General features: G+C 42.4%; 1 protein-coding gene across 1 annotated transcript in view; it reads left to right on the top strand.

Moving 5' to 3' along the window:
• The window catches only part of LOC110499813 (calcium and integrin-binding family member 2-like), a 51,785-nt gene extending 38,553 nt beyond the window's left edge, over positions 1-13,232 (top strand). The window contains exon 6 of the mRNA XM_036964333.1: positions 11,477-13,232. Coding sequence (XP_036820228.1) covers positions 11,477-11,498 — 22 coding nt within the window. The 3' untranslated portion in view covers positions 11,499-13,232. The remainder of the gene's footprint in view (positions 1-11,476) is intronic.

Raw genomic sequence — 13,232 nt, 5'->3', positions numbered from 1 at the left:
GTCAGGGTAGTGTATTATGTCTGGTGTGTCAGGCTAGTGTATAATGTCTGGTGTGTCAGGCTAGTGTATAATGTCTGGTGAGTCAGGCTAGTGTATAATGTCTGGTGTGTCAGGCTAGTGTATAATGTCTGGTGAGTCAGGCTAGTGTATAATGTCTGGTGTGTCAGGCTAGTGTGTAATGTCTGGTGTGTCAGGCTAGTGTATAATGTCTGGTGAGTCAGGCTAGTGTATAATGTCTGGTGTGTCAGGCTAGTGTATAATGTCTGGTGTGTCAGGCTAGTGTATAATGACATGGAGGTGGAGATTACTTCTGCTGCCCTACATAATGCTGCTTTCAGACAGAGATAACTTCTGCTGCCCTATATAATGCTGCTTTCAGACAGAGATAACTTCTGCTGCCCTATATAATGCTGCTTTCAGACAGAGATAACTTCTGCTGCCCTACATAATGCTGCTTTCAGACAGAGATAACTCCTGCTGCCCTACATAATGCTGCTTTCAGACAGAGATTACTTCTGCTGCCCTATGTAATGCTGCTTTCAGACCGAGATAACTTCTGCTGCCCTATATAATGCTGCTTTCAGACAGAGATAACTTCTGCTGCCCTATATAATGCTGCTTTCAGACAGAGATTACTTCTGCTGCCCTACATAATGCTGCTTTCAGACAGAGATAACTCCTGCTGCCCTACATAATGCTGCTTTCAGACAGAGATAACTCCTGCTGCCCTACATAATGCTGCTTTCAGACAGAGATAACTCCTGCTGCCCTACATAATGCTGCTTTCAGACAGAGATTACTTCTGCTGCCCTATGTAATGCTGCTTTCAGACCGAGATAACTTCTGCTGCCCTATATAATGCTGCTTTCAGACAGAGATAACTTCTGCTGCCCTATATAATGCTGCTTTCAGACAGAGATAACTTCTGCTGCCCTACATAATGCTGCTTTCAGACAGAGATAACTTCTGCTGCCCTACATAATGCTGCTTTCAGACAGAGATTACTTCTGCTGCCCTACATAATGCTGCTTTCAGACAGAGATTACTTCTGCTGCCCTATGTAATGCTGCTTTCAGACCGAGATTACTTCTGCTGCCCTATATAATGCTGCTTTCAGACAAAGATTACTTCTGCTGCCCTATGTAATGCTGCTTTCAGACAGAGATAACTTCTGCTGCCCTACATAATGCTGCTTTCAGACAGAGATAACTTCTGCTGCCCTATGTAATGCTGCTTTCAGACAGAGATAACTTCTGCTGCCCTATATAATGCTGCTTTCAGACAGAGATAACTCCTGCTGCCCTATATAATGCTGCTTTCAGACAGAGATAACTTCTGCTGCCCTACATAATGCTGCTTTCAGACAGAGATAACTTCTGCTGCCCTACATAATGCTGCTTTCAGACAGAGATAACTTCTGCTGCCCTATATAATGCTGCTTTCAGACAGAGATAACTCCTGCTGCCCTATATAATACTGCTTTCAGACAGAGATAACTTCTGCTGCCCTACATAATGCTGCTTTCAGACAGAGATAACATCTGCTGCCCTATATAATGCTGCTTTCAGACAGAGATAACTTCTGCTGCCCTATATAATGCTGCTTTCAGACAGAGATAACTCCTGCTGCCCTACATAATGCTGCTTTCAGACAGAGATAACATCTGCTGCCCTACATAATGCTGCTTTCAGACAGAGATAACTTCTGCTGCTCTGCATGATGCTGCTTTCAGACCGAGATTAAACACAGAGAGAGAGAACCAATAGTGCTTGATCAGAGCCTTTTTACTGCGGACCAATCAATCTATCAACAGTATTGTAAATCGTTTTCATTTGAGAGCCCAAACCAGGCGGAAAGAACTGGCTAGTAAAAACCTCTCCCATTCCAGAGAGCTTGATTTAGCTGGCCAATGATATGGCCCGTAAATCTGCCAATCACACGGGGGCGGCGGCTGTAGATTGGCTTGAACTCTTCCTGGTTTCCATGGTTTATTGGTGGAGCGTGTTGTCGTGGCAACCAGGTCAGGGGCTTGTGGCAGGACGCTGCTGCCTGTGACCAGAGACAGTGACAGATAAAACACGATGGCCCTGTAAGACATAAATAGAGATAAACAACAACATGTCTCTCTCCTCCTGTAACAGGTGCCTGGCGAGTGAATGTGGATGTTGTTATCCTCTCTAGGGTAGGTGGGACGCTAGCCTCAAAAAATACTAAAAAATACTTCACTTCTTGTTAATCCAGCCCGCCGGGTCCGATTTCATAAAGGCTTTACGGCGAAAGCAAACCATGCGATGTTGTTATCCTCTCTAGGGTAGGTGGGACGCAAGTGTCAAAAATACTACATTCAAATATTTAACATTCTTCAAAATATAGGTGTTATACATCAAAATAAAGCTTAACTTCTTGTTAATCTAGCCTCTGTGTCTGATTTCAAAAAGGCTTTACGGCGAAAGCAAACCATGCGTTTATCTGAGGACAGCGCCCAGCATACAAACACATGAAAATCATATTTCAACCAGGCAGGTGCACCACAAAAGTCAGAAATAGCGATATAATTGATGCCTTACCTTTGAAGATCTTCTTCTGTTGGCACTCCAAAATGTCCCAGAAACATCACAAATGGTCCTTTTGTTTGATACTGTCCTTCTTTATGTCCCAAAAATGTCAATTTATTTGGCACGTTTGATTCAAAAATACACCGGTTTAAACTCGCCCAACATGCCTACAAAGTATCTAATAAGTTACCTGTAAACTTGGTCCAAACATTTCAAACAACGTTCCTAATCCAACCTCAGGTACCCTAAAATGTAAATAATCAGTCAAATTTTAAGACGGAATAAACTGTTTCTAATACCGGATAAAAACAATGTGAAGCGCACTCCTGTTCACGCGCATCAAAACAGTAGAGTCCACCTGGAGTGACACTTACAATGAATAGCACCACTTCTTAATTTCTCAAAAGAAAAACATTGAACAATTTCTAAAGACTGTTGACATCTAGTGGAATTCATAGGAACTGCAACCAGGTTACTAATAAAAAAAGGGAGTCCCAAAGAAAACCATTGGAAAATCCTATGACCTCAAAAAAAAATTCCCCTGGATGGTTTGTCCTCGGGTTTCACCTGCTAAATCAGTTCTGTAATACTTACAGACATTATCTTAACAGTTTTAGAAACTGTAGAGTGTTTTCTATCCAGATCTACCAATTACATGCATATCCTAGCTTCTGGGCCTGAGTAACAGGCAGTTTACTTTGGGTACGTTTTTCATCCGGATGTGAAAACACTGCCCCCTACCCCAGAGAGGTTATAGACATTTACATGTCAAAGGGATACGTGGGGATTTCGGCAATGAGGCCCTTTATCTAATTCCCCAGAGTCAGGTGAACTTGTGAGTACCATTTTTTACGTCTCTGTGTCCAGTATGGAGGAAGTTAAGAGGGAGCCAATGCTAACTAGCGTTAGCGCAATGACTGGGAGTATATGGGTGTATACTAGCATGCTAGCTGATAGACTTGTCCATTGTTTACACAGGAATGGAAATGTGTATTTGGCGCTTTGGCTCACAGTAGAGGGATAAACATAAAACATTCACATTACACACATTTGAGTGAGGCTGGTTTACACAGGTAGCACAATTCTGATCCTTTTGCCACTAATTGGTCTTTTGACCAATCAGATCAGATATTTTGCCAATACCTGGGCTACCATAGTCGATGCTCCTATGCAGATGGACTTTCCTCCAGCCACAATCTGTCCCAGACCTGCCCTTCTAATAGACTTGTATTAGAACCATGTCATTGCAGCGTTAACCTGTCGGTTTTCAACAACCTGTCAGTATCTTTAGATTCACTACTGAGGTGTGGAATACTCTGACTGGCCTGTGGATCTGTTGGTAACCTCTTCCCCGTACAGACCCCTGGATCCTGCTGGATGTAATGGATTCATGGCCATCTCCCCAGCTCATTAGATGTAATGGATTCATGGCCATCTCCCCAGACCATTAGATGTAATGGAATCATGGCCATCTCCCCAGCCTGTTAGATATAATGGATTCATGGCTATCTTCCCAGCCCATTAGATATAATGGATTCATGGCCATCTCCCCAGCCCATTAGATGTAATGGATTCATGGCCATCTCCCCAGACCATTAGATGTAATGGATTCATGGCCATCTCCCCAGACCATTAGATGTAATGGATTCATGGCCATCTCCCCAGACCATTAGATGTAATGGATTCATGGCCATCTCCCCAGCCCATTAGATGTAATGGATTCATGGCCATCTCCCCAGCCCATTAGATGTAATGGATTCATGGCCGTCTCCCCAGCCCATTAGATGTAATGGATTCATGGCCGTCTCCCCAGCCCATTAGATGTAATGGATTCATGGCCATCTCCCCAGCCCATTAGATGTAATGGATTCATGGCCATCTCCCCAGCCCATTAGATGTAATGGATTCATGGCCGTCTCCACAGCCCGTTAGATGTAATGGATTCATGGCCATCTCCCCAGCCCGTTAGATGTAATGGATTCATGGCCATCTCCCCAGCCCGTTAGATGTAATGGATTCATGGCCGTCTCCACAGCCCGTTAGATGTAATGGATTCATGGCCATCTCCCCAGCCCATTAGATGTAATGGATTCATGGCCGTCTCCACAGCCCGTTAGATGTAATGGATTCATGGCCATCTCCCCAGCCCGTTAGATGTAATGGATTCATGGCCATCTCCCCAGCCCATTAGATGTAATGGATTCATGGCCATCTCCCCAGCCCATTAGATATAATGGATTCATGGCCATCTCCCCAGCCCATTAGATGTAATGGATTCATGGCCGTCTCCACAGCCCGTTAGATGTAATGGATTCATGGCCATCTCCCCAGCCCGTTAGATGTAATGGATTCATGGCCATCTCCCCAGCCCATTAGATGTAATGGATTCATGGCCATCTCCCCAGCCCATTAGATATAATGGATTCATGGCCATCTCCCCAGCCCATTAGATGTAATGGATTCATGGCCGTCTCCACAGACCATTAGATGTAATGGATTCATGGCCATCTCCCCAGCCCGTTAGATGTAATGGATTCATGGCCATCTCCCCAGACCATTAGATGTAATGGATTCATGGCCATCTCCCCAGCCCGTTAGATGTAATGGATTCATGGCCATCTCCCCAGCCCATTAGATGTAATGGATTCATGGCCATCTCCCCAGCCCATTAGATGTAATGGATTCATGGCCATCTCCCCAGCCCGTTAGATGTAATGGATTCACGGCCATCTCCCCAGCCCATTAGATGTAATGGATTCATGGCCATCTCCCCAGCCCATTAGATGTAATGGATTCATGGCCATCTCCCCAGCCCATTAGATGTAATGGATTCATGGCCATCTCCCCAGTCCATTAGATGTAATGGATTCATGGCCATCTCCCCAGCCCATTAGATGTAATGGATTCATGGCCATCTCCCCAGCCCATTAGATGTAATGGATTCATGGCCATCTCCCCAGTCCATTAGATGTAATGGATTCATGGCCATCTCCCCAGCCCATTAGATGTAATGGATTCATGGCCGTCTCCCCAGCCCATTAGATGTATACACTGTCTCAATGACCTTGCAGGGCCCCCTCTCTACATTAATATTACTTCATGCAAAAGATTGTCCATTTCCAGCTTTGGCAGGATAAAAAATAATCGGTACAGTATCGTCCTGTCATCCGAGCCGCGGTCCAATGTGACATTGGTACTAGTTCACTGGCCAGGCCTTGTAGAACGTGTCAGTACAGTGGCTCTATGTCACTTTAAGTAGCTCTAATAGCAGCAGAGTACTGTTGTAGGTTAATGGGAGTGTTACAGCTCTGGCTGGGGTCTTCCTCCCAAATGGCACCCTATGCACTATATAGTGCACTACTTTAGACCAGAGTCAGTAGGACTCTGGCACCCTATGCCCTATATAGTGCACTACTTTTTGTATCATGGCTCAAGCACTATGAATGGAATAGGGTGCCATTTGGGATGCGGACTTGTTCTGTTCTGTTCTTTGATTCTCTCCTCAGGAAAGACGCCATTTTTCACTCACACAGAAAATGGCTTTTGTATAAACTCAGCTGCAACTGACAGTTAGCCAGACTGGCACACAATACATATGAACAGGAGAGGAGAGGAGAGGAGAGGAGAGGAGAGGAGAGGAGAGGAGAGGAGAGGAGAGGAGAGGAGAGGAGAGGAGAGGAGCGGAGAGGAGAGGAGCGGAGAGGAGAGGAGAGGAGAGGAGAGGAGGGGAGGGGAGAGGAGAGGAGAGGAGAGGAGAGGAGAGGAGAGGAGAGGAGAGGAGAGGAGAGGAGAGGAGAGGAGAGGAGAGGAGTTGTGAAATAATGTCAGGAATAAATCTGTCAGACGTTTCTAAAAAGGAGATCTGGTTGAAGATGGAAGGGTTAATTCAAGATAGATGGATTCATGGCAACATAACTCTCTCAAGGTTTCTCCTCAGTCCCCTCCAGAGGTATCCAGTCAGCAGATATACTGTGTCTATTGTTGATAAGGTTATTAGTCATGTTAGATGTATCCAGTCAGCAGATATACTGTATCTATTGTTGATAAGGTTATTAGTCATGTTAGATGTATCCAGTCAGCAGATATACTGTATCTATTGTTGATAAGGTTATTAGTCATGCTAGATGTATCCAGTCAGCAGATATACTGTATCTATTGTTGATAAGGTTATTAGTCATGCTAGATGTATCCAGTCAGCAGATATACTGTATCTATTGTTGATAAGGTTATTAGTCATGCTAGATGTATCCAGTCAGCAGATATAGTGTATCTATTGTTGATAAGGTTATTAGTCATGCTAGATGTATCCAGTCAGCAGATATACTGTATCTATTGTTGATAAGGTTATTAGTCATGCTAGATGTATCCAGTCAGCAGATATAGTGTATCTATTGTTGATAAGGTTATTAGTCATGCTAGATGTATCCAGTCAGCAGATATAGTGTATCTATTGTTGATAAGGTTATTAGTCATGCTAGATGTATCCAGTCAGCAGATATACTGTATCTATTGTTGATAAGGTTATTAGTCATGTTAGATGTATCCAGTCAGCAGATATACTGTATCTATTGTTGATAAGGTTATTAGTCATGCTAGATGTATCTAGTCAGCAGATATACTGTATCTATTGTTGATAAGGTTATTAGTCATGCTAGATGTATCTAGTCAGCCGGGTACAGTGCATTCAGAAAGTATTCAGACCCCTTGACTTTTTCCACATTTTGTTACGTTACAGTCTTCTAAAATTGATTAAATAAATTTTAAAAATCCTCATCAATCTACACACAATACCCCATAATGACATCACAATACCCCATAATGACATCACAATAATCCATAATGACATTACAATACCCCATAATGACATCACAATACCCCATAATGACATCACAATACCCCATAATGACATCACAATACCCCAGAATGACATCACAATACCCCAGAATGACATCACAATACCCCATAATGACATCACAATACCCCATAATGACATCACAATACCCCATAATGCACAAAACAAAACTTTTTTTTTATTACATTTTTTGCAAATTTATTACAGATAAAAAAAATGAAATATCACATTTACATAAGTATTCAGACCTTTTACTCAGTTCTTTGACGAAGCACCTTTGGCATTGACTACAGCCTCGAGTCTCATTGGGTATGAGGTACAAGTTTGGCACACCTGTATTTGGGGAGTTTCTCCCATTCTTCTCTGCAGATCCTCTCAAGCTCTGTCAGGTTGGATGGGGAGCGTCGCTGCACAGCTATTTTTAGGTCTTTCCAGAGATTGCGTCTCGGCCACTCATGGACATTCAGAGACATGTCCCTAAGCCACTCCTGCATTGTTTTGGCCGTGTGCTTAGGGTCGTTGTCCTGTTGGAAGGTGAACCTTCGCTCCAGTCTGAGGTCCTGAGCGCTCAGGAGCAGGTTTTCATCAAGGATCTCTCTCTGTACTTTGCTCCATTCATCTTTCCCTCAATCCTGACTAGTCTCCCAGTCCCTGCCGCTGAAAAACATCCCCACAGCATGATGCTGCCACCACCATGCTTCTCCGTAGGGATGGTGCCCGGTTTCCTCCAGACGTAAAGCTTGGCATTCAGGCCAAAGAGTTCAATCTTGGTTTCATCAGAACAGAGAATCTTGTTTCTCATGGTCTGAGAGTCCTTTAGGTGCCTTTTGGCAAAACTCCAAGTGAGCTGTCATTAGGGCTGTGGCGGTCACGAAATTTCATCAGCTGGTGATTGTCAAGCAAACAACTGTCGGTCTCACAGTAATTGCCTGTTAATTAACATAAATACAAGTAGCATCTCCTGGCTTCCACACACAGCCTACAAGCCACTGACGCAGACCTTAGGAACATCTACCTTTTAAAAAGTCTAATAAATCCATGTAATATAGCCTACACCTTCACAATAAATCCATTATTTATTTTAGACAGGTCTAAAGAAACATGATATTAAGAAAATGTAGTTTATTTCAGAAGAAGAGAATAGCATACTCTGAGTTGTCCTTATGTTAGGTCCTGATCTGGCTATGCCAAATGACTGTGGGCTACACTACCTCATTTAGCAGACAAGATTTGCTTAGGATTCAGTGGCATTATTTTATAGTATTTTATAGTATGAAGAATACAATAGAACAAAGCTGAATAAAAAAGAAAGGATATTTTCTCCAAACGATTTGAGTGTTGCACATGCGGATATTCTGTGTTGAGCGGTTAACAAAGAAATAGGTCCTCCTAGATGCTTAATTTATAGTTATTTAATGTAACTTTAGTTGTTCTATAAACGTCGGGCTGATATGTTTAGGTGTTTAATACACTGTAAGGCTGCATGATGCGACACTTATGATGATTTGAAAAATCAGGCTGTGAACACACTTCATCAGTCTCTCATTCAAAATTTGACAAGCACCGGATAATGCCTCGAATTTCCCGGCAGGATCCCCTTTGTGTGCCCGTAATGCACCCTAAAATACATGCCTTTTGCGGCCAGTGGCCGTTGTGCCCTTCTCCCTGAGTGCTGTGTGCTCCGAAGCACCTCTCGCTCACATGGCTCTCTATCATGTCTATCAGGGTCATTCTCACAAAAATGAGCTTCCCCAAACTTGAAACTAAAACGCTGTTTATATCTGCCAGTTAGGCTCTATACCCCTTCTAAAGCGGATTAATGTGCTTCATTTGAAGAAGTTATTTGTCCACATTAGTTGTGATACAAACCTTATTAAAACATATAGGCCTATGGGCTAGACTACATGAGGTGTGATACTAACCTTATTAAAACATATAGGCCCATGGGCTAGGCTACATGAGGTGTGATACTAACCTTATAGGCCTATGGGCTAGACTACATGAGGTGTGATACTAACCTTATAGGCCTATAGGCTAGGCTACATGAGGTGTGATACTAACCTTATTAAAACATATAGGCCTATGGGCTAGACTACATGAGGTGTAATACCAACCTTATTAAAACATATAGGCCAATGGGCTAGGCTACATGAGGTGTGATACAGACCTTATTAAAACATATAGGCCTATTGGCTAGGCTACATGAGGTGTGATACTAACCTTATTAAAACATATAGGCCTATGGGCTAGGCTACATGAGGTGTGATACAGACATTATTAAAACATACAGGCCTATTGGCTAGATGAGGTGTGATACAGGATTATAAAAAGTTGAGAGAAAAAAAAGACACAGTTTCTTATGCTGGGCATCATTCACAAGTGATAGGCTAATATTGTGATAGGCTAATAAAGTGATAGGCTAATATTGTCACCCGTCAGACTATTCTTGATTGAATCTTGTCTTTACATATACTAAATAATAAATTGACGTGACATTAGTTTTGATTTAGAATGGACCATTATCATGCACCTGTATGGGAGCGGGTAGGGGGGGAAAAAACACATCACATCTATAGCGAATAGAGACTGGAGGACGCTTTTTCCGTGGTTCATTTTCATGCCAGCCAGGTAGGCTATACTCCTGTTGTAAAGAGAAGCAATGTGCTAAATATTAGGAAAGTTGAGAAATAAATATACTAGGCCTAGCCAATAGAAAGCTGATGGGATCCTCCTCTTTTTAATAGAAGCCATCACTCTGTTTTCTCACGCAATTGCATAGCCTATAGAAATGTTGCGCAACATGAGTTCATGGGCTCTCATTAAGTATTAGATTTTCTATTACATTTGCATTGATGTCAGAGTGATTAGAGGGACAATAGAGTGCTGAGTACCAGGCAGTTAGCTGGTAGGCTACTAAGGACCATCAGCAGCATCAGAGCTTGAAGAAGCCTAATTACCGTGACTAAATGGTCACGTGGAATTTGACTGTCTTCGTGACCGCCCGGTGTGGCGGTAATACGGTCACCGCAACAGCCCTAGTTCTCATGTTCCTTGTACTGAGGAGTGGCTTCTGTCTGGCCACTCGATTATAAAGGCCTGATTGATGGAGTGCTGCAGAGATGGTTGTCCTTCTGGAAGGTTCTCCCATCTCCACAGAGGAACTCTGGAGCTCTGTCAGAGTGACCATTGGGTTCTTGGTCATCTACCTGACCAAGGCCCTTCTCCCCCGATTGCTCAGTTTGGCCAATCGGACAGCTCTAGGAAGAATCTTGGTGGTTCTAAACTTCTTCCATTTAAGAATCATGGAGGCCACTGTGTTCTTGGGGACCTTCAAAGCTGCATAATATTTGTTGGTACCCTTCCCTAGATCTGTGCCTCGACACAATCCTGTCTCAGAGCTCCACAGACAATTCCTTCGACCTCATGGCTTGGTTTTTGCTCTGACATGCACTGTCAACTGTGGGACCTTATATAGACAGGTGTGTGCCTTTCCAAATCATGTCCAATCAATTGAATTTACCACAGCTGGACTCCAATCATTATGGGGTATTGTGATGTCATTATGGGGTATTGTGATGTCATTATGGGGTATTGTGATGTCATTATGGGGTATTGTGATGTCATTATGGGGTATTGTGATGTCATTATGGGGTATTGTGATGTCATTATGGGGTATTGTGATGTCATTATGGGGTATTGTGTGTACATTGATGAGGATTTTTAACATTTATTTAATTCATTATAGATGAATTCTGTAACGTAACAAAATGTGGAAAAAAGTCAAGGGGTCTGAATACTTTCCGAATGCCCTGTACATATTGTTGATAAGGGGACAACACTTCTAAAAGAAGACCAGTTCCACTGTTGACAGAATAACTTGCCTCATAGACAGCCCAGTTAAAGTAATACATCACTCCAAAAATCTACGTTTATTATTACATGTTTTCAAGACCTCTAAAAATGTTTTCTATATTTTGTTGGATGAGTCCATGACGTCCCATCTGTTGTAAATGCAGCTGTGTAACTAACTATGTCCTTGTGTTGTGTTTTTTTTTTTTTACATTTCCAGCACGTTCCACCTACGGATCTGAGGTGAGGTGATTCAGCCGCTCCCATGATGAGGCTTTAGACAACGACGGAAGAGGGGGGGGGAAGAAGAAAATGAAGAAGAAGAATGTGGTCGCTTTCTGGTTCGTCTGATGACGTCATCCCCGAAGACTCCTCCCAGAGTCTATGTGGCCCCGACCCACAGCAGAATGACCCCTGACCTCAACCTCAGTACAGCATAGTGCCTACCAAAAAAAACGTTAGTAGAGAAGTCTTGTCTTTCCCCAAGTCTATCTTCGATCGATGCGATGTTTGTACAAAATATAACATTGAGAAGAAAAAGAAAGGAAGTGGAACAAAGGTTTGGCTTCGGCTGCAGGAAAATGGACCAGGGGGGATTTTATTCTCTGAAGCACAGGCCCTTTTTTTGCCAACTCATGTTCTATAGGAAGGACGTTATCGACCACAAGACATTTCCATTTTCGGAAGAGAAGATCATTAATGCATGATTGTTTTCTCTTATAATCAATTGTAAACTTGTTTAAAAAGATGGAACCACAAACAGACTCCAAATGGAGATAGAAAATGAACCGATGAACAACGAGGGGCTAATTTTTTTGATACCTGTAGGGCTTAGCTACAACACAACCTATAAGCAGTTTTCTAGAAGATGTAGGATTTTTTTTGGCAGAATTGTTAAGTTTCTTCTTTCTTCAAACTGACTTAACCTTTTTAAAGTGTATACATTGTATGAACACTGACTGACAACAATGCGGAAGTGGATTGAACAACGAGATATTTTCTGTCTGACGGTGTACGGAAGAAAAAAAAAACAGTAAGATATATTAGTAAATGAAGTATATTACAAGCACAGTTTTAGCACCCGAGGGCAGAACAGTTGAAGAGCTATGCAATATATCTTTATGAAATGCACGAGTGTTACATAAAATTGCAAATAGCTTTTCATTTTTTCGCTCCAGTCCAAGTATAGTGGTTTTGTACTGCTGGATCACAATGACAATCAGAACCTGTGACGTAGTGGTAACATGAACAAATAGGTGGGTGAACGCTGAATCGCCGTTTCGCGGTGAGTTAAAGTAACGCTCCTCCTCTCTATGCTTTCAACTCTCTTTATATTTTCCTGCATTAAAAAGGTGGGAGAAAACTCACGCGCACAAAACAACACAAAAAAATATATATAAAAAGGCGCGTTGTTTTTTTTTTTTTATGTGCGCTTCCCGCTTCCCGCTCCTCTAAACCACGGACCATAATGTGACCTAACTGTTCCGCAGTTAAAGGAAGGGCTCTGTTCTCTGTCTCATCACCCCTTCCGTTATGTTATGTATGCTATGTTACCTTGTCCTGCCTGTCAACGTGATATAATGGCATTAACATCACTAAAGATAATAACGTGTTCAGTCTTTCATATGATAAAAGCATTTGGCTAGACTTTGATTAAATACATTTTCTGTTTGCTTCGATGTTTTAATGAATCTTCTTTTTTTGGGAAGGGGGAAGTTGTCATTGTTTCTCCTGGTATTTCTTGTCAACCTCGTGAGTAATAACATTTTACTTCCAACATTAACTTGAGCTTGAAATGAAACTTGCTTACCAAATGAAAATTCCCCAATGTACACTTTAATTTAGATAGGAAAACTATCCAGTCATTATGCATATCTGCATGGCTGCCTCAAGTCAATCTGCCCCCCAAAAAACTGTTATAGCTCACTCAAAACTAAATATCCTTTTTCAAACCAACCATACAATATTTAATCTGG

The sequence above is a fragment of the Oncorhynchus mykiss genome, chromosome 26, assembly GCF_013265735.2.
Source record: "Oncorhynchus mykiss isolate Arlee chromosome 26, USDA_OmykA_1.1, whole genome shotgun sequence".
NCBI classification, from domain to species: Eukaryota; Metazoa; Chordata; class Actinopteri; order Salmoniformes; family Salmonidae; genus Oncorhynchus; species Oncorhynchus mykiss.
The sequence above is the reverse complement of the archived record's forward strand: the minus strand, read 5'-3'. Positions and strand labels throughout refer to the sequence as shown.